The sequence below is a fragment of the Bombus terrestris genome, chromosome 16 (genome assembly GCF_910591885.1).
Source record: "Bombus terrestris chromosome 16, iyBomTerr1.2, whole genome shotgun sequence".
Lineage (NCBI taxonomy): Eukaryota > Metazoa > Arthropoda > Insecta > Hymenoptera > Apidae > Bombus > Bombus terrestris.
The window spans coordinates 2,987,345-3,014,431 of NC_063284.1; the positions used below are offsets into that span (position 1 = coordinate 2,987,345).

A 27,087-nucleotide genomic window follows, 5' to 3' on the forward strand; every position below is an offset into this window, starting at 1 on the left:
CCGATAGAGTAGTATTTCAAAATCTCGAGATCTTTCAGTTGTCATTTGAAATAAGTAATTACTAATTTATAATAACCTCAATTTGTCTGTTGAAATCATACAGCTATATTTTACGGTTTGGTGAAAAAATTTCACGTGAAATCATCGAATAGAAACGGAGGAGCTTGTGTAGAACGAGCACGTCGTTCGGTTCTCAAAAAAATCACGATCGGTTTACACGCAAACTAAGGCTACAAGTGGAACCGGTTTCGTAAAGATTGCGTGGCCACACAGCATTCATCTGTGTTTATTTCGTTTGCGGCAACGATCATCGGACTGTGTTCGTTGCCTTCCGGACGGATTAGAGAATAAGAAAACGCGTCGAAACGTTCAAGACAGTTTGGCGGATGACCCACTCCTCGTTTAAGATTTCACGCATACAGTGGCTTAGGAAAGTATTCAAATGCTTTCCATAGAAAATCTTCATGTGTGACGACACTAGCGCCATATTACGAGTGTTACGTACTACATATTTATCTACTTGTCTTTACTCATCTTTTTTCAAATATTTCATGTTATTGAATTTTACGAACTAATTTGATCCTCCTATATTATTGGGTCAATATCTTGTAACTCCATGTACATACATACATTTATCAATTTTACCAATATAATTATGATGATCTTATCTCATTAGAACGCTAATGAAATTTCAAAATGTATTGTATAATACGGATGATATATTTATAAAAAAATTTTGCAATTGCGCAAATTACTTTCGTGAGCAATTGTGTATTGCAAAACACGTTATTTCTCGGGTGATAAGACATTTTAATATTCATAAGCAATGTTTGTTAAGAAAAATAAAACCGCATTACAAATATTTGCCTGTTTTACATCCGTCTGCATTTTCTTCGAGTTTCATGTGACCAGATGGTGTAACAACTTGTGCCGAATAACTGACATTTTTCGTTGACCAAGCATAAATATGTGTATGTGTATGCGCTGTGCACATATATATATATATATTTTGTATATTTCATAATAAAAATTTTCATAATTTTTAACGATTGAGTTGTTCTGGTGTACTTTTATTAATCGCATCGTGCTTGGGCAGAAACAGGACCGGCAATACTGCTAAATTTAACTACTGCTACCCGGAAAGGTCAACTTGTACATTTTACCTTTCACAGAAAACTACCTTCGAATCTCGAGGTCATTATTTATCTTCTTCCTTTTCCTCTCATATATATATATATATATATATATCATTCCATATCCGCGGGCAATAAAACGCGCAAAGTTCTTGTTTTTGTATCCAAAATACAAGCGCTTTTTTCTCTGCTTCCTTGTAAAGGAGCGTCTTAATTTGATCATAAATTCACTCTAGATATAAAAAAAAAAAACATGCCCAAATATCTTTTTTCATTCGTACAATAAAATTTACAAGTTTAGGTTATGTGACAAAACATGAATTTGAATATCCTTAATTTGCCTATCCCTTAAATTTCTATTTTGATTTATATAGTTTTTCGAAGTGTATTGAACAAGTGAAGATTTGAAAGAAGATTCGATGGTTTCAGTGATCTCAAAATTCCAGCAACTTTTAGCGGTCTCTAAAGATTAAAATACTTTTACTTTGCAAATTCTTAGCCTTGTCTTTATAACCCTGCGAATCATATTTAATAAGCGAAGATTCGATGGTTTCAATGATTACGAAATTCCAGTGACTTTTCGCAGTTTAGGGATTAGAATCGCGTTACATTGAACAAAAGTCGCAGCAGCAACGGGGTTAACGGTAAATTCAACTCGATTCGTTAACTGCATTCTCATGCGAGGTGGGATTTTTAAAAAGTCGGACGCCCGAGGAAAAGCACATGCGATAAGTCGTACACCTAGCGGGGAGCAGAGAAAGCAGTGGCCGGAGATGCCTCGATGCAAAAACGACCGCAATCTCGACGGTATAGCATTTGTAACAGAACCAGAATTAGATCGAGAATGACCACTCTAACCATTTCTAAAATTTCACGCCGCTGCAACCAACCAACTCCATTTAAAACCAGAAATTCAAAAGTTATCAAAGAATATGCATAAGATGAAAACAGGTTGTTTGAACAATCTAAAAAACTTCTTTCTGTACAATTGTACTTAAGTAGATTTGTTATTAATTAATTAATCAAAGCAGAGACAATAAATAAATACGCGTTTCTAGAAAATTAAAAGACATGTTTAAATATCGAGAGTAATAATGGCCTTGAAAGGGGTCATAAAAGTAATTTTGAGGTCATCAACGGTTGCATCACCCTATAATTTTTTTAGCATCCTCATTCACAATAATCAGCTCTTTTCTCGCATTATCAACTGTTTGTCATCCTTCGGGATATTTTTCATACACATATGAAAAGAGAACGAGATTATTTTAACATGTTGATTGCCACGCGAATCCTCTATATTTTGCACACTTTGCGGGAGCCGCGATAAATTAAAATATACACATCACACCATAATATTTAATTTTTGCAAAATATTACATTGTATTTGCACACCATTTTCTGAAATGTTATTTCTTATCTAAATCATTCACATTGTTGACAATTTTTTTAATCCATGAAATTTATCTTACTTTAATCATCCTAAAAGATTAATTAACCTGAGTTATGTTAAAAGAAAACTAGAGATTCAATTGATAGATTGCGTATCAACTATGTGGTTCTAAGAAACTTCTAAAATATTCAACCATAAAACCATGCGATTTCCCAGACAGAGAGATATAAAGTAAACCACACACGAGAGAAAGAAGAGAAGAAATTCAATTATTTCTTGCGCATCAAAGCAAACAAATCTTCATTCATCCAACGGAACAAAGGCCAACGAGAGTGTGTACGTATATTTGACTTTGTAGAATTGATAATTAAACATGAAACTTCGCAGAATGGTAATAAACGATAATAGTTGATAGGTTAGCTATTTGTGCTTTTTGTGCACGCAATTGTTACCATGCAACGTTCAATAAGATAAAAAAGAAAAAATGAAAACAAGATTCATAAGACCAAACAAAAATCATTTCATTAGGCTAAATTCAAGACTAAAATAAGCTGCTATTCAATAATCATTCTACTATTCTGAAAATATTGCAAAAACAAGAGAGATCCACATAAAACTACATGCGTGGAAACTCGATAGCTGTCATTAAACGTTTTAACGGTTTCTTTCGAAGTCACAAGGATTCATATCGAAAAACATCGATCTATGCGCGGTATGTATGCGCAGACGCTCGTGATCGCGAACAGGTTGCTGTGCAATTTCGTATAAAAATTGAACGAATTTTACACCTTGCCTTATGATATCAAATGACAATCACGGCACGGATTATGATTACGATCCAGACAAATGATTTCCTATATATAATGTTACAAAATTTCGAAACTGATACTATTTTGTAGACTATAATAGATTAACGTTCATTTAATAGATTTAATGTCGCGTGGACCTCTTATTTTCCATTGAGCTCTCCATTCGAGCTGTATTTATAATATGGGTTTATAATATGGGTCCCACTGGGTGGGACACGTGGCTTAAATAGAAAATCTTACGAGAATAATATAGCATTCAAATGGCACACATATTAAATACCTACTATGAAATCTGGGATTTTACTTTAATAACTAAACATCGTTATCTCAATCAAATTTTAAACAAATTTTCTTCTATATATGTAAGATAATCTTGGTAATTACACACAAAGTTTAATGACTTTTACCAATTTTGATTATTTGACTTTACTCTTGTTTTACAAAATAAAAATAAATTTTCAAAATATAACGTCGTTTCATTTTATTTCTCATTCGAATCTATTGGAATTGTCTACAAAGTTGACCAGTTTAACCTAATCTATGATGCTGAGACACTGCTATTATGTCATGAAACTGCGAAGCAAGAAATTAACATGTTCAATACGAAGTCGACGCATAGATCGATATCATCTTTTCTTAGATATTTCTCAATAATCTAACATGTGTTCTAGCCACTTTTTAAGTAGAACTAACTAAAAAATATCTTTTCTGGTCGTAATTCTGAAAGATAGTAATTGTAAAAATACTTCCCCACATTGAATGTGTTAATTGGGATACCATCGCGAGCAGTTTTTTCCCTAAAAGTAAATAGTGTGAAGCAACCATCCAAGAAATGGAGATTCACTTACCCATCCTGAGGGCGGCAACCTGTGCGACACCAGCTAAGACTAAGATCAGCGGAAGCCCATCGAGGATCGACCACAGGTTCTTCGTCCCAAAAGTATTCCCGGAAGAATATTTACCACCGAAGAGGAGCGTGCGTGGCCGGCGTGGCCCCGCAGCCACTGCCATCGCACCGTCCTGCTCACCGCACACTTCTCACAATTTTTGTCTCCACTGTTCTGCCGGCACCAAGATTCTTACAATGTTACACCGTTCGACTCGAGTCGAAACTGTACTTTATTAAATACACTTTAAATCAGGAAATATACAAAACAATGTGAATAGTGGGAGAAGAACGTGTTTTGTACGAGATAATGAAGAATGTTCGAAACGCAGAACTTGCGATAATTTTGTAAGTTCCTTTCTGAGGGTTAAGAAACGTTGATTGTAAAATACACTTGTTAGCAGATGTTGCAGAAACTATCTGTTGCGCGTGCGTGCTCTTCTCGAGACGAAAAGCAAATACGATCCCTTGGTACAGGAAGGAAGACGAAGGAAAAGAAAAAAAAAGAACGCGAAAAGAGCACGAGCTACTCTCGGATTCAGTTCATGGCTCCCACGCGCAACATCAACGCGGCCGCGGTCAGCGAACGACTAACTTCGAAGCGTGTACACGCGCCGATTACAGGGGCTCGAGACTGATGTCACCGCACATGCGCGTGAAAGGGCTCTAAGGACCACGTGTGACAAATCCTCCACTAAGATAGGATTTAGCTAGCGAATACCTGTGAACGTTGTGACATGGATATTAAATACGACGTAAAAGGCGATCATTGGAAATAATCGATTAGCAGTCAACTTAAACGATCGATTTCCTCTATGCGTACAGTGTAATGCAAAAAATATTCGTACACTTGCCACAGAAAACTTTGATGCTTATATTGTACGTGTTATATAAAACATTTTGAAATTTCCTTAACACTGCAATGAGGTAAGACTTCCATGATCATATTGATAAAATTTGAATCCAATCTGAAAATAGATACAAAAATTGTAAGATGAATAAGAATAGTCACCTGAAGCATGTAATAAACATAAAAAATGGTTTCACTAAGGTCTGTGATTTATTAATATTTTAAATAACTATTTGTTTAAATACTTGTGTAACCTTTACGAAATATATGCTATCAAATATCTTGCAACTTCCGTATACGTTTTCAGAATCATTTCAAATTTGAACAATATAATCATGATAGTTGAGTATTATTGCCATTACAACGCTAATGAAATTTTTAAATGGTTCGTATAACATTTAATATGTTCATAAAATGTGTGAGAATACTTTCACGAGCCACTGTACCTAAAGATCATTCTTCTTAAACCATCATTTAAACCACCATTTTTTTTTTTTAAATTCCACTCCTTCATACGTGTCGAAGGAGTGGAATTTTTTAAAAAATAATTTATTAATTATTTTAATATATTGCATTTCGTATAATATAAAATTTATTGATAGTTTTATTGTGTTTCATTTCTAAGATTCGTTTTCCTGTCCTTCGAAAAGAAAGTTGCAGAGAACGAATGTAAACAGGATGAATTTACCTGATCTCAGGTAATATCGTCCCTCAGACCTGTTTTGACTTCATCTACAGATCTTAACGGATCTGAAAGCTGCATCTATTCTTTGAATTCTTTTGTACGGAAACGCATTTATTGACCAAATGACCCAAACTGCTTATACTTTTCTACAATAACAAATTTTTTCAAGTAGTATTTAAATTTTCTAAATGTTTTTATAATATTTTAAAGACAAATTTTCCAATTGGAAGAAAATTACAAAAATTTGTAATATTCTTCTAGTAAAATATTATTATTATATAAATATTAGTCTCTGTCTAATATTCAATTGAAAAAGATTTAAGGGATGATAGAAGTGGAAAAGTATGCGATCAAATATCTCAGTATCTGCAAGTAAAAACGAGGATCAACTACGTAGCGGCGGAATTAATTGGGAGTGGCATGTATTCGAGAGGGAAACCTGCAATTTGTCTTTACGTACACTGTTTGTGAATGAAATTGTATAGCGTGAACTCGTGCCACCCGTGCCCGGTGGTGCCGCTCGAGAGAACGACAAGTTGCCGACTCCTGCGTTTTCTCGCAAACGCATTTATTAGTCAAAGCAAATACCACAAGACATGCCCGACCTTTTCTATTGTCCAGTCACATGGAAATACTACATCTCTCCACTTCCTCTTCATAGAATTACCGCACATCGCTGGTCTTTTAATTCATCTCTTAATACATTTTAATCTTCATCGAAGACTTTAATATTCCTTAAAATTAATACATCTCGTGTTGTATTTTTATTAAATTTTAGTATACTATATTTTTATTAAATATTAAATATTTTATTCATGCTAATCTTACATAATTTGTCATTCGGGTGACCTACACAGCATAAAATGTATTAGAATGCACATTAACGTGACCTTAGCAAATTTTTAATTCAACCTGATTCATGACTTTTACTCTGTCCAAAGTCTTAACCTAATTGTGGCAATATCCTGTTTAGATATTCTATATGTAACTTCAAATTTATCTTCTTCATAAATTATGGCACCAGCCTCTTATAAAAAAATATTCCTGGCTGACTAGTAATACACCAATACCAATTCTGACTGTTGCAACTAGTAGTAAGACCAATCATTACTGGGAAAGTAATCAATAATTTTGAGTACATTTTCCATATTATATTTATTTTGTCGTATTCTTCAGTAGTTCTTTTCGGACAATGTATGTTGCAAGTATTTGTTTAAGCTACTCTTTGCATGCGAGTTCATAAAAATTCATTCCTGCTAAGAGCACATATCTCTAGTGCGACGTATATGTTCTTTCACCTGTTATTTTGCTGTTCATTGGTTGCGCACCTTGCCGGCGCAACAGTGAGCCGCACAATAAAAGGTTTCTCTCTTCTTCTCGCGTTAACTCTCTTCCTTCATGTATACGGGCACACGAGTCGTGACCTTGTGGCATTTGGTACCTGTCCGTACCAGTCGGCGCACGACTACGCCTGACGTGTATAACGATGGACATGATTCCACTGGCAAATTAGTAATTTTCCTAAACTTTTCATAGAACAAAAAAAAAAGAAAAGAATCTATTATATTCTATACTATATAGGTGCCCCTTGAACCATGAATGTGTGTATATGCACTTTAAAGTAACATGTGTGAGTACACATATTTATGTTAGCATCATTTTCAAGCAGTGGTTAATATAATATTTGGTATTGATTCAATACGACTAATAAAATAAAAATAAGAGTTTTTATTGACACAGTAGAAATAAGAGTAAAGTATTTCCATATTCTATGTGTAAGTTTTAAGACTAGTACCAATTCAATGACACAGGCTTTCCCTCTAATCTATCCTGTATGTAAGAGAACATTGTTCTTGCGTAGAAGATTTTCAGCAACACTGAATGATTACAGAAGCGATTATTAAAAAATAAAAGACTGTAAATATCACCATATCACCATTTTTTTATATATTAATTTAAAAAATTAGCTGTGTGCACAGAACATAAAACAAATGTAATTAGATAATAAATACTTATAACAGAGTAATTATAATGCCTAAGATATAATATTAAAACACAATTAGATAAAATTAATAACGTTTTAACGTATTAACGTTTTTACAATTAGAATATACCATTTGCTTAACACCTTGGACATTTTCTTTGATAATAGGATTATAAATAAAATATATAATATATCTATTATATAAAACGCCCATAATCGCCTCAATTCCTTTCAAATCTTCCACTCAAGATTAATCCTCTCCTTGCTAATAATAGAATATCTAGTTGGGCTTTAAATCATTATACTATAGTAAGAACATTCAGTCTACGAAAAATAATAGTTATCAAATGTCAAAGGTATAAGCACCCCCTATTAAGTTTCTCACGAATACTTTTATATTTGCCTACGATATCTTATTGTTATTATTTGTTAAGTCACTTTTGAACGCCAAGTATGTTCATGACAATTCCCTCTGAATGTAGTATTGGTAGTAAGTCTTAACTCGAGTATCGAATATTCGATATCACTAACTATCTGTAACTGTGGTGCGGTCAGGTAGTACAAACTTCACTGAAATAACAATTGTTAACAGTTCGATTAATTCGTTACTTTCAGGTAATATCCTCTTTTCACATGGATAAAGAATACGTATACTTTTAATATGCTTTACAAAATAAAAATGCGTATATAAAGTATAATTTTTATGGAGGCATAATTGAATACAAAATTGAAAAATATTTTTTCTCAAAATAATAATTTCTTTCTTAATCAACTATGAAACTAACTTGTGACATTGTTGTATGCCTCCATTAACAATTTCTGGCTGCACCACTAACTTACTCACTCTTACACCTGTTCACGGAACAGAGTCAGTACGTATAAAAGATTAAGTACATTCTGCTTACAAAGCTTACAAGCACGTAAATAATTAATTAGCAACACATATTATATCAACAAACTATACCATAATTAAAAAGCAAAGTTGAAAACAAAAATATGAATTATTTCTAATAAGAACTCCACCATATATCAGTGCAAGAGTTCTTTTATTATCTAAAACAAATATGGTTAGAAATATAAATTTAAATTTAGTCATACTGTATGTATAATCATACTGTCTAATCATATTATACAAGCTACTTTAAAGTATACATGTATTGGTCCATATCTGGGAGCAAGAAATAAAGAAGTAAGGAGAAAGGTCGAAAGATATCCATACCTGAGTTAAAAGAAATAACATAGAAAAACTGTATATTACATACTATGAGTGATGTTTTCATTACTAATACTCGGAAGTGTCTAGAGATCTGGAAATGATCACATCTTAAATGATAAAATATTATGACTCCATTTCGTGAACAAAGTAATAAGGTTCTATACCGCCATTTTATCATGCAAAAATGATAGAAAATCTGTATTGTGGAATAGCTCCTTTCTATGAGCAGAAAATAAACATCCATCGTCTCGCATATCCCATATCTCTTTTTTACCTTCCTGAATGAAGAATACAGAATACTTTATCAGTCAGTGCTTTTTTTTCTTCTTTTTTCAGGGGGAAAATATAGGTTAGGATCAAAGGTCGGCCCAAGCGCGGGTTTGAAAGGTTAGCGGAACGTCTTTTCTCCTTCGTCTCTACGTCTCATCAATTTGTCCACGGGACAGAGTGAGATCTATCGAATGTTCTGACCTTTCAAACTCGCGCTCAGACCGACGTTACTCAGCCAGGCATTTTACGAGTTATAACGCCCATTTCGCAGGCGAGCTGCTTGTGTTCCCGATCGAGCATTAAAGTTCTAGCGCTGAGGAACGAAAGATCCGGCAAACGGTTTAATATCCTCGCTGTTTCTGGCTGAATCGGCATTATCCGACCTAATCTATCCATTACTACGTGCTCGGATCCGGATCTCTTGGTCATAGGCTTGCCACGGTAAACGTCTCCCGTCGTCGATTTCTCCGCTGATGAATACTGTTTGTCACTTGACGGAAACGATCTCTCAACCGACACGAATTGTCTTTCGCTCGTGTACTGTTTATCAATTGATAAAAACTGCTTTTCTATTGGTAGGCATTGTTTCTCCATTGGAATGCCTCTTTGAATACTTGTGCTCTTCTGTTTATTTCCTGAGTCGAGATCAGTTTTCCTCTTCCATTCTGGTGCACGTGGAACAGGCAAAGGTTCGATCATTTTCGAAGATTGTGAACGTTTCGTATTCTGTGACTTCGTGATATCATTCTCCAGAGAATCTATCGTCTCCACTTTTGACACTGAATTGCATCGTTCCCGATTTACATTTACTTCTGGGATATCTGTTGTTTTGTAAAAGATTTCATTTGAAAGCGGTGATTTTGGATATAGATGTGTATTACGATAGAGTAGAAGCATGCAGTAAAACAATCTAATGTGTCTGTGTGTTCTGGCTATACAAATACAAGCCTAAGACTTACGATGATTAATAGGATTCCTTGCGCTACTTGGTCGACGATAGGATTCAGAATTGGTGGAGTTGTGGGATGTTAGTAGAGGATCAAAGGGACACAAAAAGTCCAGAGGTAGAAGAGCAGATAACCCACCACCTAGATTACACGATTTATCAAAGAATATTCCCAGTAATTAGCACACTTTACACAAAACATAATTGCAAATGCAAAGTGAATAAAGCAATTAAATATTTTTATACTAAAATGTGAGGTACTCCTTTATTTGTCTATTAAAGAATACCTGATATTGTAATAGCAAAATAAAACTAATGAAATTGTAACATGAACATACATTGGTCTGAATACTTACTAGCTTCTAAGGGATTAACAAGCCCAGAACTATTCCAATCGAATTGAGCAGCAGGTACTTCCTAATAAAATTATATCAATATTAATTATGATCAAATATACTGTGTGCAATATTATTAATTATTAGTAGAATACTACTTAAATAATCAAAAGAATTTCAGAAACTATTTAATAATAATTTTATGAAAACCTAATTGAAAGTTTAGTACTTCTAATTGTCATCAATAACAAGATTCCATGAAATCTTAACTAGGGAAAAATGTAATCGCTTATCCGAAGAGCATTGTATTTAAAAACTTACTTCTGAATTAGTTGAAGCTTGGGATTTGCTGACATTCGACAAAGCAACTGGTTGAGGATCAATTGTGGCTTTGATTGGCTCTAATGGAGTAAAGCCAAGATTCGCAGCAAATCTTGGAACATTCGGGTTCCATCTCGGCCCGAATAACTGCGAGTTCTTAAATTTAATCTTCGATCTATTGTACCATTCTATACAAGCAAATGTTACTCACGATATTACGAGAATCAATACCAAGAGAGTTTAGCAATACATTGTTGCTGGAACTGTTTGTCCATTGGTACGTCAAAGCATTCGTTTCCTCAACATTTTTAATACTCTGCCAGACTTCGTCCACCTCACTTATCAATGGCTGTATCTCAATCTCACATTGCTCAGAGTCCATTGAAAACATGGTAGTTATTATGTCTTCTATTTTGTTAGCAGCCTAAAGAAAATTTATGCAAATTTCTAGTAGTTGATTCAAAGAAGATAAATATAAAAGAAACTCACGCTTTTATTTTCTATTCGACAAATTGACTCTTTTAGACTAATTTGCGACTGTTCTACTGAAGGCTGCTCGAATGTTGTTTCGAAATCACTGAAATCTCCAAAATCATCTTCCTCGTTTTTTTTATCAGGTACATTTGTTTCATCTAGTTTCTCGAATTGCGTATGCTCGGAGAAATTTGTAAAATCACCAAAATCGTCATCTTGAACTAGCATTTCTTCTTTCTTCTCTCCCGTTTCCGTGGAATAGTCAGGAAACTCTGGCTGAAGTGTGGCAATTGAAGTTTCCAACATAGAATCATACTTGAAGTCGCTAAATTCTTCGTTTGGACACTTGGAAATATCTGGCAGTGGTGCAGAGTAATGGTCATCTTCAATCTCAGAAAGCTGAAGATCTGTGACAATTTCATGTTCCATTTGATCTTTCAAAAAAAACTCCTTATTTGAGTTATTAATGCTCAACTCATTTTCAATAGGACTACAAAATACTGAATTTTTAACATTTACAAATTCCAAACCGTCAACTTCAAATGAAAAGTCATCTTCTTTAATAGATACATTCAGATTTTCTACAGATTTATTTTCTAATTTCGACTTTACGATGGTATCTTCTGAATCCAAATTCGAATCTTCTTTATTTTCTCCATTGAAGTCTTTGTTTAAACTGTTTACATTATTGGACGTGACTCCAGAGTCTTGAATTTTAAAGCAATCTGCTTTCGAAATATCTGTAGATGCATTGCTATTGGAAATCCAATTTTGTGAATCTTCATAATCGTAAATAGCATCGTTTAATGACTGTACCGTGTCAGGAGCGGCGGTCGGATCTTCTAAATCTAGACTTAAAGGTTCTATATCTTCTAAATTATTAACTTCCCTCTTGTTTCCTTCAAAGCTATTGCTTTCGCTGTTTAAATTAACTCCATTAGAAACCCCTCTCTCTACAATAATTTCTTTATTATTATTGTTCACATTTCCCAAGTTCTTTTTGCTATCATTTCCTATGATTTCATCCAACTTCTCAACTTCTGTCCCGAATTTAATATTATTTACAGTATCATTTATTTTCTCAAGTATTAAAAGGTCCTCTGTAATTGTCGGTTTTGGAGCGACATTTATTTGAGAATTTTCTGGAATTTCTGGAATACCATTTACTCTTGGCGAAGTATGTTGAGATGTTAAAGGTGTTTGGACTGGAGTTACAAGCTTATGCGGTGAATCAGATGATACAGATAATCCTAGAATATAAATATTGATATATAATAGAAATGTATACAACATTATATATTTTCATAATATCATATTGTATAATTTTATTATATATTATATATTTTTGTAAAAAATGTAATTACCATCTATACCTCCAGTAGTAAAATCTCCAAACTCATCTTCCTCAGAGTCCCCTAGATTGTCTAAAGGAGGAGGCGTAGAACTAACTAGTGGAGGAAATGCCATTCTTCATGGAACTTCTGAAAAATGATATTTGTCTTCTTATGATTGAAGAAGAAAACTATTATTGTATAAACTTTTTGCTATTTATATAAAATATTTATGTCTATTTCTTAATATAATTCATCAAGTGAAATTCTTGATACTTGTGTTATCAAAATCAAAACATTTGCCGTCAACATTTTTTATAATTTTATTTGGAAAGTAATAAAAGCCCTATGAAAAATACAAAATTCTCATTTTCATTGTGATGATACGCATATGTCAAATTGAATTAGGTTAGGTACGTGTCATTAAAAATGACAGTAAATATTGAATAAGGTAATTAGAAGGACCATCGATTGAGTTTTAACTGATCGTTATATATCGTTTTATTATAGTATGTAGGTCGAAAACAAGATCGGTGAACGTTGTAATTGAAATTAAAAAGTGATCGAACATAGACTTACAAAGGAGTGTCAGGTACGTGGAGCACCTTACGAAATGATTTTTATCTGTAGTTCGTCATCATTTCTATTGTAACGAAATCAAACCTCATACGTGTGCAATCTTTATCAGTAACAATTGCACTTGTTATAGTCGTAAGATTCAGTGGTACGAATCACGAGACATCGGTCGTATCACCTGTTCTATACGTGTTGCATCTGCGCACCTGTTCGCGCTTCTTATCGCGCCTAATTTTAAAGGAATACAAATTTAAATCACTTTACAATATCAATCATTCTTTTTCTTTCCTTTTACGATATTCCTTTCTTATACATCCAATATTTACATAACCTTAAAAGAACAAAGATTCCTAAAAGTAATTGATATGCATAATTCATAATTTTTTTTTCTAAATATAATTTATAAAGCATTACCATCATAAAAATTTTATTTACATTTTATTAATCACAACATAACGTTTGAAAATAATTCATTACAACAAAAGATTATCATAAAGTCTTTATATGAAAGTATTTAATAATTATATTTAACTTAACCTATTTTGTGTCTTGTTTGGCAATATGTTGTGTTCGCCTGTGTTTTCTCATGTCTCCCTTTTGTCTAAAGCATCTTCCACAAACATCACATGCATGTGGTTTTTCACCAGTGTGAATCTTTATGTGGTTGTTTAAAGCTTCTGTTCTAGTGAATGCTTTTTCACAATAGTGGCACTTGTATCTACGATCCCCTCTATGTATTAGCCTATGTTGGTAGAAGACAGAACCAGTTAAGAAAGCTTTGTTGCAAACATCACATTTGAATGGTCTTTCTCTTGTATGTTTTTTCCTAGTGTGGTCTGCCAGATCTGGCTTTATTGTGAATCTCTGGTCACAATATTCACAGGCATAGGGTTTTACACCCATGTGGAACCTTTTGTGGGTCCACATATGACTGGATTGAGTGTAGCTTTTACCACAGATATTGCAAACATATCTATATAAGAATAAAAAATCATAAAAATTACAAAATATTAATATAACTTAATATACGTACGGTCTTAATCCACTATGTCTTCTTTTATGAGCATTCAGAGAATTTGCAGTTGGTAAAAGACTACCACAAATGTCACATGGGAATTTGGAGCATCTGTACTTTCCATGTTCTTGGAAATCTTCTATAGTCACAAAAATACTTCCACAGAGTTCACAAATGAACTTCTCTTTGCTCTTCTCTGATCTTCTAGGCACTGGTTGGTGTCTCTTCTGCTTATGCTTATAAAGCAGAGATAGTTCCTTAACATCTCTGTCACAAATCTCACACAAAAATACTACTAGCACTTTGAATATTCTTGGGTGTTCTTTCCAGTGAAGAACAGCCTCTGCGAAAGATTTGAATGTAGAGTTACAATGGTTGCAAGAGTATGGTTTCTCAATAACGTGAGATTCTCTATGAGTTTTTAAATGATCCATATCTGCAAAGTGGCTGCTACAGAATTCACAATGGTATAATTTCAATACTTGCATCTCTTCTATAAGACTAATTTTCTCCTCATGTTTTTTGCAGTGTTCATCTGTGGATTCGCAACTTCCAAAGACTTCACCACAACGAATACACCTATAAAACATAACTTGTTGATTACTGAAGAATAATACGAAAATAAATATACTACCTCCAAATAGTTTGACTGTTTTCCAAAATGATGCTGTGCCCAGCAATGTGTTTATTCAGTCTTGATTTCTGTGTGAAACTTTTTGAACATTCTGGACATTTGTATGGCTTTTCTGGAAGATGAGTTACCACATGGCGTTTCAAAGTGTATCCATCACAGAACCCCTTGGAACAAACTTCGCATACATGAGGTCTTGTTTTTCCATCCACACATACATGTTTTTTTAATCCTTCTTGATTTTCAAATAGTTTTCCACATTGTAAGCAAGATACTCTACCATCTTTACAATGATATCTGCAAATAAAATAAATGGATATATTACTTAAATTTTTCTATAATAATTTTTCTAGGTAATACCTCTTATAGTGATAAAACAATTTTAATTCCTTCCCAAACGTAATTTTGCAAATTTCGCAATACAACGCTTTTGCATCTTTATGAAAATGTTGATGAAACTGCAATCGTTCTTCAAACGTGAAAGTTGCGAAGCATATATCACACTTATAAGGTTTGGAAGTACATTGTAAATTAGGTTTGCATTTATGCTCATCAAGAGTCTCTTTTGTATGATACAAATTCATACAAGCTCCACATTTCAAATATTTCTGCTTGGTACCCAAACAGAACAAAGTTATAGATTCGTTTTCTGGTTCCTCATTCTGTTCAATATTAATTTCATTAGGAATCTGTTCCTCATCACTACTCTCAAGAACAATATCGCTATCATACAGTTCAACATCTTTTCTATTCTCTTTATCTTCTTTGTAAATTCTCATCTGTCCTTCGACACACAATGGACAAGAATCAATATTCCCCTGAGAATTTTCTTGAATATCATTTCTAGCATTATTGAAAGAATGGTTTTGCTTTAAAATTTCAAGGAGAGTTTCCTCAGCTCTGATACACTGAACATCGAATTCATTGCACCAAGTAATCTTTTCTACACATGTTGGACAAAGTTGTTTGGGGAGAGGATCAGTTTTCTTTACCTATGGAAAAGTTCATATTTAATGATCATATTTAAAAATTTAATTATTATAGAAAAATTCATATGCATAGCAACAAAAAAAATATAAATTCCTTCTGTTTCATTTATCTATAAGTGATCTTAATGTTTTCATTTTATTAATTATACATTTACATAAAATTAGTGTAATTTGTACTAAGGAGTAAAAAATTCAACAAATAATTACCTTAACACTTAAACATGTGTTTATTTTATGCAAAAGTTTCAAAGATTCACCAAATTCGGAATAGATGTAAATCGGATGTAAAGTTTCTCCAGCACATAAACGACATAAAGATTTTAATCGATTTTGTTTATCGGGATCCGGAGCTAATTCTAAAATTTCATTCGAGGAAAATGGTTCCTCCTGGGACCAAATAATTGATCCTTCGAATTCATCAAAATCATCTTCATGCTCGCTTAATGTGCTAATCGACTCCGTTCTTCCGCTATTCATGTTGGAAGAAATCTACTAATTCTTTTTATCTAAAAATTTAACATTAATAATCGTTTATATTTTAAAGAAAAAAGATATTATACAATAAATAAAAAGTTACATAATCATGAATTTTCGCTCGAACTGTTTGATTCTTGAGAAATATCCTATATAGCAATAATAATTTTCGCGTGCTTTCGTGTTAAATGAAAAATATTTTATTATTTACATTTTTTAAATTTTACATATAATATTTGAAAAATTATTCTCATAACATTAATTATATATCATTTTTCTTCAATATATTAATCATTAAGTTGAGATTTTTTGAATATGCATTTTTTACAATTAAATTGTTAAATTGATGTGTAATTTCTTAGTTGAAATAAATTATTATTATACGATAAGGTTACTATTAAATAATACAAAAAAAAAAAATGATAGTTTTAGACTATCTTATCTCCACAAGTGGAGCGTACGATCGAAATTATTTCAGAGCAGATTACCTCGTTCCTTGGAATTGAAAAGGGAAGAATTCTTTCATGGCAAACTAAACTTGAGTCTTCGTTTCGTCGAAACAATTCGACAGGGAGTCTAATCTTTATGAGTTGAGTGTTTCTGGTAAACACGCTCCCACGACGACCGAAACAAAAGCGAATCTTAAAAAATTTTCGTAGTTTAAGAACGTTAGGAGCTTATTTCTCATCATTTAATATCTTAGTTATAAATTTTTAATCAAATTAATTTGAGTAAAACCTTGATATTAAATTTTAAAATAATTATAAGAAATAGGATATTAGAAAATATATTTTACAATAGTATCAATTAATATAACTAATAGATGCACAATTGCTAAATTACATTTTTACTCTTTTTGTACAATAAAACATTCATTTATTACATAATGTCCTGATTTATTACTATAATTTAATTATTATTTTGGTAATATTACATATCGGACATCATTTTTTATCCTGTGCTCCCTTAATCTTTTGCAATGTCGTAGAACTATCATTAGATTTAATTTGAGTTTGTCTAATTTGGATTTCGTTTGTCTTTCATAATCTTCACCAGTGAAGAAGTATACATATTCTAAAACACAATTTTTACCTTTAATAATAAAATATGTACTTCAGTTATGTAAAATAGAAAACTTACTATTATCATTACAGATGTCCATTTCCTGTTTTTTATAGTGTAAATAAAGATTCAAATCGCCTTGTTTTCTAGCATGAGCTTTCCCCAATGATAAAAACATATATTTTGCTTTTAATATTTGATTGATGGTATTTATAAAGTTATTGACTGTTTCTAAAGATTGTCTCCCAATAATGTACTTTGGGATTTTACTGAACTCATCCGTGCCTATCAAAGATATCATAAGACAAACTTCAGGTTCGTTGAATAATACTTTTTTACAGTCTATCATTGGAGTTTCTTGTTTTTCTCTATTGTCAGTTATTACTGTATGTACTGGTGTGAATTCCTCTCCCGCCATGCTTCTTAATGGTAAGGAATTTTGAGTTTCATAATAATCATGAATCAACTCAGATGGAATATTTCTTTTCATGTGATTGATTTTTTTACTCACAGCTTTGATATGTAACATTAATTCCTAAAATTTTTAAATCTCTAATTAAAACTTATTTAAACTCAAAATGTGTAAAAATATAAAGAATTAAGAAACATACTCTACATTGATTATTCTGCTTCTTCATTTCATCCAATTTTTGCCTCATGATTTCTATATCATTACATTTCTGTGAGACTGCTGTACGCATTTTAAGAAGTTCTTCTTTCATTGCATCTTTGCCTGGACATAAAATTAAATATAAATATTGTAATATAAGATATTAAATTAAAGAATACAAATTTAACCTTACTTTTAACAAATATCGTTGCAATTTCAAGATCTTGCAATTTTTCACATTGTTTTTCCAAAATTTCTTCCAGTGTGTAAGAAGTTGACATTTTAATATATGTGCTTTGCAACTAGTAAATTGTTAAAAAACAATTGTTTATGAAATAACTTAGGAGAATAGATATAATTTGTTAGGTATTACCTGTTATTACAAATAACGGTCACTTTTCTACCGCCGTTTATAAACTTCAAATTCAATTCAGCGTGGTTTACAAATGGCGCGCTTGTCGGCGTCGGTTTAAAAACTTAAGGTAACCCACAATTAGCCGTTTTTCTTTGTCAGTTGTAGGTAGCTTTAAAACTGTATTTGAAGCTTTAAATTAAGAAACTAATGCTATATAAAGAATTAATGATTCTTAATAGGATTGATTATTGTATGATTCTTATATACTAATTAATTAAATTTTGAATTTTTATGAATATACGCCATGTTCTTGTTTTCTATCATATCACGTGATTAATCCAAAATACCTAATGGCTGCCAACTCATCAGTATGTTGATGGGTTACAGTTGATTTCAAGTATTCTTGAGAGATATTTCTCTTCGAAATTATTTAACATAGTTTAATGAAACTCCTTGAAAAATGCGAGGTGTAATATATATTTTCGTAACGTTACTTGTGTATGCACACGGTATCAGATTTTACCTTGAGCCGAATGGTTTCAAGTGCTTAAAGGAGGAAGTTCAAGCAAATGTTTTAGTTGCTGGAGAATATAAAGTCTCTGTGACACTAGATGTTAAAACCGAATACATTGTAAATCACCAATTTTCTATCATATTTATTTTTTTAAATGTATATTGTATACAAAAATTATGTTGAGGTTATATTAGGTTATCTTCTCTTAACTCACATATGGAGAATTGAGTTGTTTTTCAATTTTTAGATATCAAACTGCAACAAGAATTGAACAATTTAATAACTTTTATTTTATAGATAAGAGATTCAAAAGGAGATGTTCTTTCGAAAAAAGATGATATTCCCCATGGGAAGTTGTTGAAATTCTCATTTGTCACAGAGACATATGATACATTTGAAATTTGCTTTATGGCACATTCCATGCTACCATCTTTTTCAGGCAGTATGTATACAGATACATAATTCTAAAATACATTATGTTTCTTTGTATTTCATTACCTAAACTTAAAAATGTGTTTTAGATACCAAACAGATTAAGCAAGAGATCTATTTAGTCACAAAACGTGGAATTGAAGCAAAGAATTATGAAGGAGTAAGTTCTTTGAATGATTTTAATATATAGATATATCAAATTGTTTTCATCAATTTGATTTTTAAATTATTTTTATGTAACAATTCTGTTTCATTCTTGATAAAGTATGTATTAAATATTTCATAGGAATTGACAATCCCTAATTTTACCCTAATTTTTGATTTATAAAAGCAAATTATGTTTCCTCCCCTTTTCTTTTACATAATATGAAATATTGTATAAAAAATATAACATTTTGTAATATATTCTATGGATTGTCAATATCTATCACTTTTAGCAAAAGTTTCAAGGATAAACTTACAGTATTTCCTATCTTTTCTTTGTTTTATATGTGGCTTGTATGGGCACACAGTTGGTAATGTAGCAATATTGCTTTTATTAGTGACCACCCATATGGCTTTTAATAGCATGGGTTTTAGCATGAATTAGTTAGCACAATATCTGAAAAATTTTGTTTAGAAAAAAAGTTACTTCATAATATTTTAATAAAACCCAATTTTGTTTTTAATGGAGTTTGAGCACAGATTTGAGTTTCCTAGACACAGGCTTATATTTTATATTAAATTGTGTTTGAATTTTAATTAATTCTAAATCTGGAATTTGACAGTATGAAATAACAATTAACCAATTAACTACTTTTATTTAAGATTGGTGAAGCAGCAAAGCTTAAACCTTCTGAAGTTGAATTAAAACGTCTGGAAGACTTATCAGAAGCTATTGTCCAAGATTTTGCTCGAATGCGGAAAAATGAAGAAGAAATGAGAGACACAAATGGTACTACAAGATATAAAAATAACTAAATATCTTTTTTGTTAAACCCTTTGGCGGAATTAAAAAAGCATTTAATTACCTTTCTTAAAATTTTCAGAGGCAACGAATACACGCGTACTTTATTTCAGTATATTTTCCATGTGCTGGCTTTTGGTTCTTTCAATCTGGCAAGTCCTTTACTTAAGACGTTTTTTCAAAGCGAAGAAGCTCATAGAATAATTAGCACATAGAAATAATGGAATTTGTCAAAATTGTTACAATTTTTACACTTTCCAAAATTTTATTTATTTTTTGTTCTTCAGTAAATGATTAAAAACTACTGTCATAAAATTGTGAGAAAATTGTCTCACTTAAGTTTTGTATACCCAAATTTGAATAAAAAATAAATAAAGTAATAATGAAATAATTGTAAAAATAATTTAGTAAATTATATGTGCCTTTCAAATTATTATTTTATTAACTTACTGTATTGTAATACAAGTTTATGAAAGAGAGATTATGAATAAGATAATATATTTTATAGGTTATATTTCATTTATTATCGATTTTGGTGAAGGACAAATTTTAAACTGTATTTTATTTATTAACCTATAATAAAAGTTTAATATATATTCTTAATTTTTATTATTTAAATATAAGCTATAATATAATATTCTAGTATATTATTTAAAAAATTTGAATCAAAGTTCGATTTATTTCGATTTATTGTGAACTTAGTAATTTAAACATAACCTACATAAAATCGTCGTAAACTGATTGTTTTGAAAAAAGTTCCTTCGTATATACTTTAGAAATTTTGTATTATATTATTATAAAGTGAAAAATGCAGGAAACATCTACTGTAAAGAGCATAATTAACAATCGAAATCGTGATTGTTTGGGCTGTAGAATTTTCAGTGGCTGCGGTCTTATTGGTTCCGGCTTATATGTTGCATATCATTCAAAAAAATTCCAGAAATGGACTGGAAAAACGACAATGTACGCAATTGGAAGCGGTAATTTATCAATTTCTTTCTACATTTTTCTATATTTAATTTTTAAAGTATTTTCACGTATCACATGTTTCGATATATCTATGTAAATAAACTGTATATTTTAGTTAAGAATTAAGTCGTTATTGGATATCTTTTAACAATTACATTAGTCTGAAATAGTATTTTTTATTATTTCTACAAACTTCATTCAATTTTGAATGAAATAAATTTGGCTGATAAACAACTTTTGAGGTTAGGATATTTTCGACGAAAATATATATTTTCAAATTTATCAATGTTAAATATACAAGGCTTATGAAAGTATTGGTACACCTAGCACAGAAAATTTTAAATCTAAGACTATTGTGATTATATGAGTAAAAGTTGGGACCAATCTGAAAATATATGTAGAATTTACAGGACATATATTGTAAAAATTTATTTAATTTATAGCTGAATGTACAACAAGAATAATAGTCTTAAACATATGATTAATGCTAATGATGGTCTCACTAAAGAGACCATATAGATATAATAATAATATAGGTTATTTTGATGATCTTCGGAAGTATATGCCGGCAATAAATCAGTGCAATAAATATCTTGTCGTTTCTATATTCTAAGTTAAGAAACGTTAGAGTATATAGGTTGAGAGAACAGAAAGTGAAATTAACTTTGCTGTGGACTCAACTTTTTAAAATAATATATACAAGATATACTACTAACAATATAACGGTTTTTTCATTCTCGATTTTTTAATTTAAAAATTTCTATTCTGCGACTCGCCTGTTTATTCCGGCGTACGTATATACTGATTGATCAGCATAACGATTACACGTTCAAACTTCCTCGCCGGGAATTAGCCGTCATTGTGATGAGCCGGCTCCGATGTGACTCTACCTTCCTGGGCTTTTTCGCGGCGATAACGGTTTCACAATAGTTTTCATTTTTAACCTTGCGCCGTCTACACCGCTAACATACACACACACTCACACATATATCCAGTTCCTAAAATATACATTTTTAAATTTGTTCCAAATTTTACTAATACGTACATGCAATCACAACAATCGTGACTCATGACTCGTTACAGTGCTAATGAAATTTCAGAATATATTATATAATATATTTATAAAAGTTTTCTGTGTGTATTCAAATACTTTCACAAGCCAATATAAATTATAATTTATGTCTGACAATAAAAATTTTGCGAAATTTTTCCAGCTTTAATGCTGCTTGGCACTGCACGAGTTTTGGACCTCCCTCCATTTCGCAAACAATTTAACCATGGATAACTCGTAAACGAATATTTATTCAAGTTTCATTACTTATACAAATGTTTTGATATCATTTTATTATCTGTTTTTATATTTTTACTATAACTATGAAATATAGATACAGATATAGTTATTTGAAAAAACATTGCATCTATTTTCATATTTGTTTTTTTATGTAAAAATAAATATGATCACTAACTTTTTTTAACGTAGATTAGTAAATCTGTTTAGAAGCTAATAAAGAAACGGTAAACAAACAATATTAACGCAATTTCTATTACAAAAGATATAATTTTCGCAGTTGACTGAATCGTTATCATCATCAATTATATTTCGATTCTAATTAAACTAGACTATTATTATGCAAATCCTCGAAAATTTTATCGCGCCGGATCAATAATTTTATTACTGAAAATGTTTTATATAATTTTTAAATATTATTCTATTTGTGTAATTAACTAGAAATTTGGCCAAAACTAATGCAAACCATAGAAGAAATAAACGAATATGAAATCTGTACAGCAAAATGAAACGGTTTATTATTGTTTCAGTTAAGAATTAGATACAAAAATTGACTCCAGAGAAAATTCTTTACCCTTTAATACTTATTTTTATTGTAATAGAATTTTTGTAAATGCATCGATATCTATCTGGCTGTCTTGTTTGTTGTTAGCTCGGTTTATTATTTATATTTACACGCGAATGATCGCTGTTTGCTCGCTGGCGACCGACGGCTTAGAAGATGTTTTGTAATCCCATTGTCGCCAAATGACAAACAAAAGCTGTCACTCTAATAAATATGTTGCATCCGATGGACTGTTGTAACGGACGATAAGGAAACGGAATAAGAATTTCTCCAAGATGCATCAGACGGTTGCACATCGATAAATATTGATAAACATCATTCGGACTTAAGAGATCGAAAATTTCGAAACTTTCGACGCCAGTATAAATCTTGATGATTAAATAAGTGCATTAAGTTAAATAAGCATTGGCATGGTTTAGGTATGTTTAACTGTAGTTAATTTGTTTAGTTTCCATTCGTTGCCAACTGTTGATAAATATTAGCACGTGCTTAAAATTATCATCTAATTTCAACTAATAAGCTATAATAGGATTTTGAAATTATAAACAATACTTTTCTTTTTATACAAAAACAAATGTTTCTTTATTTTCAATAACATTCCTTTCGTGTCGAGTATTATACATTCTATATGATAATTTTTGTATTATTCGGTGGTAACATATATTTAAAAATATATATATAAATATATATATATATTATAAAATAATAATAAAATTATATATATATTGCAAGTTATGGATAATCATGCAAAAAAATTATAATTATTTATAATCTGTACAACAGACTAGCTCTAAGATGTTTATCCCTCATACTGCGCGTCCTGCAATAGAAAAAGTAATAAATACATTAATAAATTATATAATAATAAAGATAAATTTAATATATTTTGTTAGAAAGTTAATCAAGAGGTTTGTAAGAAATTAGACATGTAATCGAAACTTACATATTTAATGTATGATAGAAAAATGTCATAGATCATTGTCATAAAATTGATATAGAGCACCCTATAGTGTAGGGGTACGAATAAGAAATTAATGCACTGTGTTGGAGGCCAAAAGCAACAGTCAACCTGAGCATAAATAGAATAAAAAGGAAATTATAGTTATAATACATATATAGCTTGAATGTGCCATGAAGGAAATATAATAATAGTTCGGGAAAGCGAAGTGTGTGTATGTATATGTATATATATATATATATGTATATATGTACCTTCCACGTATCGTACAATTTCAGTTTCATTTCTTCGCGAATCTCCTCCATAGTGCGGTGTTCTAAAAGACCAAGGCCAATAAAAAATATTCCTAAACAAGTTGGACTGGCTATACTTTGGTCTAGACAGGTCTTTTTGATAACGGAGAGTACAGTTTTCCCGGGAACTACCCTATCCAAAATCATATAGAACCAGTGATGAAAAGGACCTTGAAGTAGACCCACAATAGTCATATTTTTAGTCCTCACATAATCGTGCATATATTTGTCAGAATCTTTTGAGTTATGAAATTTTTGTTCTGCATGTGGGGACGCTGCCATAACATATGTTCTAGTAGGTAAACATTTATGCTTTCTCAAATATTCATTGCGTTGTTGGAGGACATCCCCTGCCGCCATCATCAAACCACAACTCACAGTGTTGGTCACTAAAAGATACTTGCCTAAAATTTGTATTAATGATTATAAATTACTATAATTTGAAGTTACTTGAAAATTCATTAATATTTGTCAAGGTTGTACAAAAATTTGAAAATTTAAATATATTAAATATTCGTACTTACCAAATAATTTTTTCCACACAGTCATTTGCGTACTGAACTTAGTCTATTAGATAATTATTTTTTATTATTAGCCTGATTTTTTAAATATTTATATATTAAATTTATTTCTTCTGTATTTTATTTAAAATTCTTTTTTACTATTAGATAATCATAGAGATTTTAATTTTTCGATGCTTGTGAAGACGAAAGTGTTGTCGAACGTGATCCAATAACATACCGGCTCCGACTAACTAAAAAGCGAATACCTTTTACATAGATTTTCAAAACAGATATAAGTTACCGCTTTGTAATATAAATCTGCGCATTACTGAATATAAATTTGCGAAACCGCGGTTATTATAAGATGGAATGCAATCGAAAGTTGCGCCGCGTCTGCGCGGTAGATCTATAACCCCACCATTCAGCATTTTCTACTTGTTTGAATTTATCTTTCCATAATCCTTGTTTGGCAAAAAGAACTAACTTAATTTTGGGCTACACCAAATTTGTGATTTCTCTTTGATAACATATGATAATTTTTTACCAAAAGTCCAAAAATATTAGTTTTAAGGCGCGAAAATCATTTTTTTTAAAGTTGTGCATATAGAAGTTTATGCATATTATACAATCTGGGCATACATATCTTTTCACTACACTGTAGATTTTTATGCATTTATAGGAAATTAAAAAATGTAAAGAATGCATACAATATGCAAAAATATATGAAAGTATAATACCTTTTACAATATTTAATAGATAAAACAATTTTGTTCATAGGTTCCATTTCTTAAATTATATTCATAAAAATATAATTTTCCATGAATATGCACGGTTTAATTGCAACTTACAGTAGTGGATGAAAAAAAAGTCTAAGTAATTTATTTGTGTACTATGTATGAATTTTATATACACATAACTTGTTAAATAATGACCTACACACTTTAAAATTAGTATTTTTGAATTCTACTCATATTCATGTCACTCATATAAACTATTACATATTATAACAAAAAGTCACAAAAACCGAAGATAGATCTAATCTAAAATAAAGATCAGGCAGCGAAAATACGACTATTATAATGATCTGTTATTTACTGTAGTTGCTTAAAGGTTTATATCTCAACTACTTTTAATTAAAATGGAATTGCTATTGACGTACATAATATACAATAGGCTTTTAGACTTTTTACGTTATTTATTATAAGTCAAAATTTTATAGATATATAATACAATGAAAGAAATTAAAATTATTTAGTCTGAACTGATTTAGGTTTTGGCAAACCTTCCCTAAATCCATTCCTAGAAAAAATAGAGAAGAGTTGTTTTTTCATTATTCAAAATCAACCACTTATTTGCTTTTTATTTTAAGTTTATACTTACTTGAATTTACGACGGACAATTTTTAAGTAACGCATACGGCCGGTCCCTGTAGTCTTTCTCCTTTTAGCTTTTATGGACCAATTATCTATAACAAAGTTCAAAATTTTTTGGGTAACTTATGAATAATATTCTGAAATATAACTACTAGAATTTATTGTGAATATAAAGTAAAATATTACATGATCGCATTTTTCTCTGAGGATATCCACATTGAGCACATTGTGATTTTTGGATATGGTACGAACTACGACCACAACGCCTGCACAATGTATGTGTCTTATTTCGCCGCTTACCAAAGCTCGATGTACCTTTCGTCTGTAAAAATTAATAAAATTGCTAATTACAAAATCATTAAATACTAATACTAAAAGTATTTTGCCATTTGGGTTAGGTTTCATAAACTTTAAATAAACATAACCTCAATTTGTGCGTAAAAATATTAATATATTTCAGAAATTGTCGTACCATAATTATACCTCTAAAATAAATTTATTTAAAGTAATAAAGTATTTGCAATAGGTGCAATAACCAAGATTTCAGTCGAGAGATTAGTTTGAAATCTGATGACGAGTCACAAACATTTGTCACATAACCTCAATCATCGTTTATTCACATTAATAATATACTGATACGACACATTTACATCAAAACTATGACTTTTTAATATTTTTAAATATTACTTAAAAAGACTTGAAATATTTTGCAAGAAAATAACTTTTATGATCGTTTTAGAATATTCAGATTTGAGAGATGCGAGTATACGCTTACCATCTTGCACGAAGGAACAGTATAAGAAAGAAGGCTATTCGTGTTCCAATTCCACACGGTCCTTTTCCACGCAGTCCTTTATTCAAACACACAGTGGTTCTCATTTGAATATTAATTTTACACAACACA

At 31.0% G+C, this 27,087-nt stretch overlaps 7 protein-coding genes across 17 annotated transcripts in view; 1 reads left to right on the plus strand and 6 right to left on the minus strand.

The window, feature by feature from the left end:
• LOC100645971 (low-density lipoprotein receptor-related protein 2) overlaps positions 1-4,821 on the minus strand; it is a 38,930-nt gene extending 34,109 nt beyond the window's left edge. The window contains exon 1 of the mRNA XM_003403094.4: positions 4,181-4,821. Within this exon, the coding sequence (XP_003403142.1) occupies positions 4,181-4,343 (163 nt within the window). The 5' untranslated portion in view covers positions 4,344-4,821. The remainder of the gene's footprint in view (positions 1-4,180) is intronic.
• Positions 4,822-7,461: 2,640 nt separating this feature from the next.
• LOC100645476 lies at positions 7,462-13,393 on the minus strand. Of its 4 annotated transcripts, none has more exons than XM_048413556.1 (8): positions 13,210-13,393; positions 12,673-12,780; positions 11,315-12,549; positions 11,037-11,249; positions 10,826-10,981; positions 10,526-10,586; positions 10,183-10,311; positions 7,462-10,044 (listed from the first exon to the last, which is right to left on the minus strand). In XM_048413556.1, the coding sequence occupies exons 2-8, from the start codon at positions 12,764-12,766 to the stop codon at positions 9,455-9,457; spliced, it is 2,478 nt and encodes an 825-aa protein (XP_048269513.1). In that variant the 5' UTR covers positions 12,767-12,780; positions 13,210-13,393; the 3' UTR covers positions 7,462-9,454. The 4 variants fall into 4 exon arrangements, with proteins under 4 accessions (XP_048269513.1, XP_048269512.1, XP_012175144.1 ...); XM_048413555.1 differs by having other exon boundaries at positions 12,664-12,780; positions 13,210-13,389; XM_012319754.3 differs by having other exon boundaries at positions 10,826-10,972; positions 12,664-12,780; positions 13,210-13,384.
• Positions 13,102-16,918, minus strand: LOC100645664 (zinc finger protein 678). 2 transcript variants are annotated; one of them, XM_048413558.1, is made up of 7 exons: positions 16,804-16,918; positions 16,049-16,347; positions 15,213-15,844; positions 14,856-15,149; positions 14,240-14,800; positions 13,744-14,179; positions 13,102-13,537 (listed from the first exon to the last, which is right to left on the minus strand). In XM_048413558.1, exons 2-6 carry the CDS (start codon positions 16,316-16,318, stop codon positions 13,744-13,746), a joined length of 2,193 nt encoding a protein of 730 aa, XP_048269515.1. In that variant the 5' UTR covers positions 16,319-16,347; positions 16,804-16,918; the 3' UTR covers positions 13,102-13,537. The 2 variants fall into 2 exon arrangements, with proteins under 2 accessions (XP_048269515.1, XP_003403140.3); XM_003403092.4 differs by lacking the exon at positions 13,102-13,537 and having other exon boundaries at positions 13,628-14,179.
• Positions 16,383-18,560, minus strand: LOC100645784 (spindle and kinetochore-associated protein 1). Of its 5 annotated transcripts, XM_012319759.3 has the most exons (6): positions 18,361-18,560; positions 18,181-18,289; positions 17,989-18,110; positions 17,456-17,912; positions 17,250-17,407; positions 16,383-16,956 (listed from the first exon to the last, which is right to left on the minus strand). In XM_012319759.3, the coding sequence occupies exons 2-6, from the start codon at positions 18,266-18,268 to the stop codon at positions 16,744-16,746; spliced, it is 1,038 nt and encodes a 345-aa protein (XP_012175149.2). In that variant the 5' UTR covers positions 18,269-18,289; positions 18,361-18,560; the 3' UTR covers positions 16,383-16,743. The 5 variants fall into 5 exon arrangements, with proteins under 5 accessions (XP_012175149.2, XP_048269525.1, XP_048269526.1 ...); XM_048413568.1 differs by having other exon boundaries at positions 18,181-18,559; XM_048413569.1 differs by having other exon boundaries at positions 16,389-16,956; positions 17,250-17,389; positions 18,181-18,539.
• A 122-nt stretch (positions 18,561-18,682) lies between these two features.
• LOC100645274 (transmembrane emp24 domain-containing protein bai) lies at positions 18,683-20,622 on the plus strand. Of its 2 annotated transcripts, XM_048413573.1 has the most exons (6): positions 18,683-18,973; positions 19,154-19,298; positions 19,378-19,448; positions 19,801-19,803; positions 20,096-20,222; positions 20,317-20,622. In XM_048413573.1, exons 1-6 carry the CDS (start codon positions 18,803-18,805, stop codon positions 20,436-20,438), a joined length of 639 nt encoding a protein of 212 aa, XP_048269530.1. In that variant the 5' UTR covers positions 18,683-18,802; the 3' UTR covers positions 20,439-20,622. The 2 variants fall into 2 exon arrangements, with proteins under 2 accessions (XP_048269530.1, XP_003403136.1); XM_003403088.4 differs by lacking the exon at positions 19,801-19,803.
• A 2,986-nt stretch (positions 20,623-23,608) lies between these two features.
• Positions 23,609-25,491, minus strand: LOC100645035 (mpv17-like protein 2). The gene is made up of 4 exons (XM_003403086.4): positions 24,832-25,491; positions 24,269-24,711; positions 24,000-24,125; positions 23,609-23,876 (listed from the first exon to the last, which is right to left on the minus strand). The coding sequence occupies exons 1-4, from the start codon at positions 24,854-24,856 to the stop codon at positions 23,856-23,858; spliced, it is 615 nt and encodes a 204-aa protein (XP_003403134.1). The 5' UTR covers positions 24,857-25,491; the 3' UTR covers positions 23,609-23,855.
• Positions 25,492-25,985: 494 nt separating this feature from the next.
• Positions 25,986-27,074, minus strand: LOC100644788 (60S ribosomal protein L37). Of its 2 annotated transcripts, none has more exons than XM_003403084.4 (4): positions 26,959-27,074; positions 26,370-26,505; positions 26,191-26,275; positions 25,986-26,109 (listed from the first exon to the last, which is right to left on the minus strand). In XM_003403084.4, exons 1-4 carry the CDS (start codon positions 26,959-26,961, stop codon positions 26,058-26,060), a joined length of 276 nt encoding a protein of 91 aa, XP_003403132.1. In that variant the 5' UTR covers positions 26,962-27,074; the 3' UTR covers positions 25,986-26,057. The 2 variants fall into 2 exon arrangements, with proteins under 2 accessions (XP_003403132.1, XP_020723831.1); XM_020868172.2 differs by lacking the exon at positions 26,959-27,074 and adding an exon at positions 26,656-26,826.
• Positions 27,075-27,087: the final 13 nt, after the last annotated feature.

Bases quoted from the DNA above. Each gene is read 5' to 3' on its own strand.
- LOC100645476 (XM_048413555.1), bottom strand. From the start codon at position 12,766: ATGGCATTTCCTCCACTAGTTAGTTCTACGCCTCCTCCTTTAGACAAT. The intron at 12,550-12,663 runs GTAATTACATTT...TTTATATTCTAG, and splicing joins TACTACTGGAGGTATAGATG to GATTATCTGTATCATCTGAT. The intron at 11,250-11,314 runs GTGAGTTTCTTT...AATTTTCTTTAG, and splicing joins GTCGAATAGAAAATAAAAGC to GCTGCTAACAAAATAGAAGA.
- LOC100645664 (XM_048413558.1), bottom strand. From the start codon at position 16,318: ATGAATAGCGGAAGAACGGAGTCGATTAGCACATTAAGCGAGCATGAA. The intron at 15,845-16,048 runs GTAATTATTTGT...ACTTTTCCATAG, and splicing joins ACACATGTTTAAGTGTTAAG to GTAAAGAAAACTGATCCTCT. The intron at 14,180-14,239 runs GTACGTATATTA...ATTCTTATATAG, and splicing joins AGACATAGTGGATTAAGACC to ATATGTTTGCAATATCTGTG.
- LOC100645784 (XM_012319759.3), bottom strand. From the start codon at position 18,268: ATGTCAACTTCTTACACACTGGAAGAAATTTTGGAAAAACAATGTGAA. The intron at 17,408-17,455 runs GTAAGTTTTCTA...TTATTATTAAAG, and splicing joins GGACATCTGTAATGATAATA to GTAAAAATTGTGTTTTAGAA. The intron at 16,957-17,249 runs GTAATATTACCA...AAATTTTTTAAG, and splicing joins TAAAAAATGATGTCCGATAT to ATTCGCTTTTGTTTCGGTCG.
- LOC100645274 (XM_048413573.1), top strand. From the start codon at position 18,803: ATGCGAGGTGTAATATATATTTTCGTAACGTTACTTGTGTATGCACAC. The intron at 18,974-19,153 runs GTAAATCACCAA...TTTATTTTATAG, and splicing joins ATGTTAAAACCGAATACATT to ATAAGAGATTCAAAAGGAGA. The intron at 20,223-20,316 runs GTACTACAAGAT...TAAAATTTTCAG, and splicing joins AGAAATGAGAGACACAAATG to AGGCAACGAATACACGCGTA.
- LOC100645035 (XM_003403086.4), bottom strand. From the start codon at position 24,856: ATGACTGTGTGGAAAAAATTATTTG. The intron at 24,712-24,831 runs GTAAGTACGAAT...TACAAATTTTAG, and splicing joins TGTGTGGAAAAAATTATTTG to GCAAGTATCTTTTAGTGACC. The intron at 23,877-23,999 runs GTAAGTTTCGAT...TTTCTATTGCAG, and splicing joins TTCTATCATACATTAAATAT to GACGCGCAGTATGAGGGATA.
- LOC100644788 (XM_003403084.4), bottom strand. The intron at 26,276-26,369 runs GTAATATTTTAC...ACTTTGTTATAG, and splicing joins TCAGAGAAAAATGCGATCAT to ATAATTGGTCCATAAAAGCT. The intron at 26,110-26,190 runs GTAAGTATAAAC...TATTTTTTCTAG, and splicing joins ATTGTCCGTCGTAAATTCAA to GAATGGATTTAGGGAAGGTT.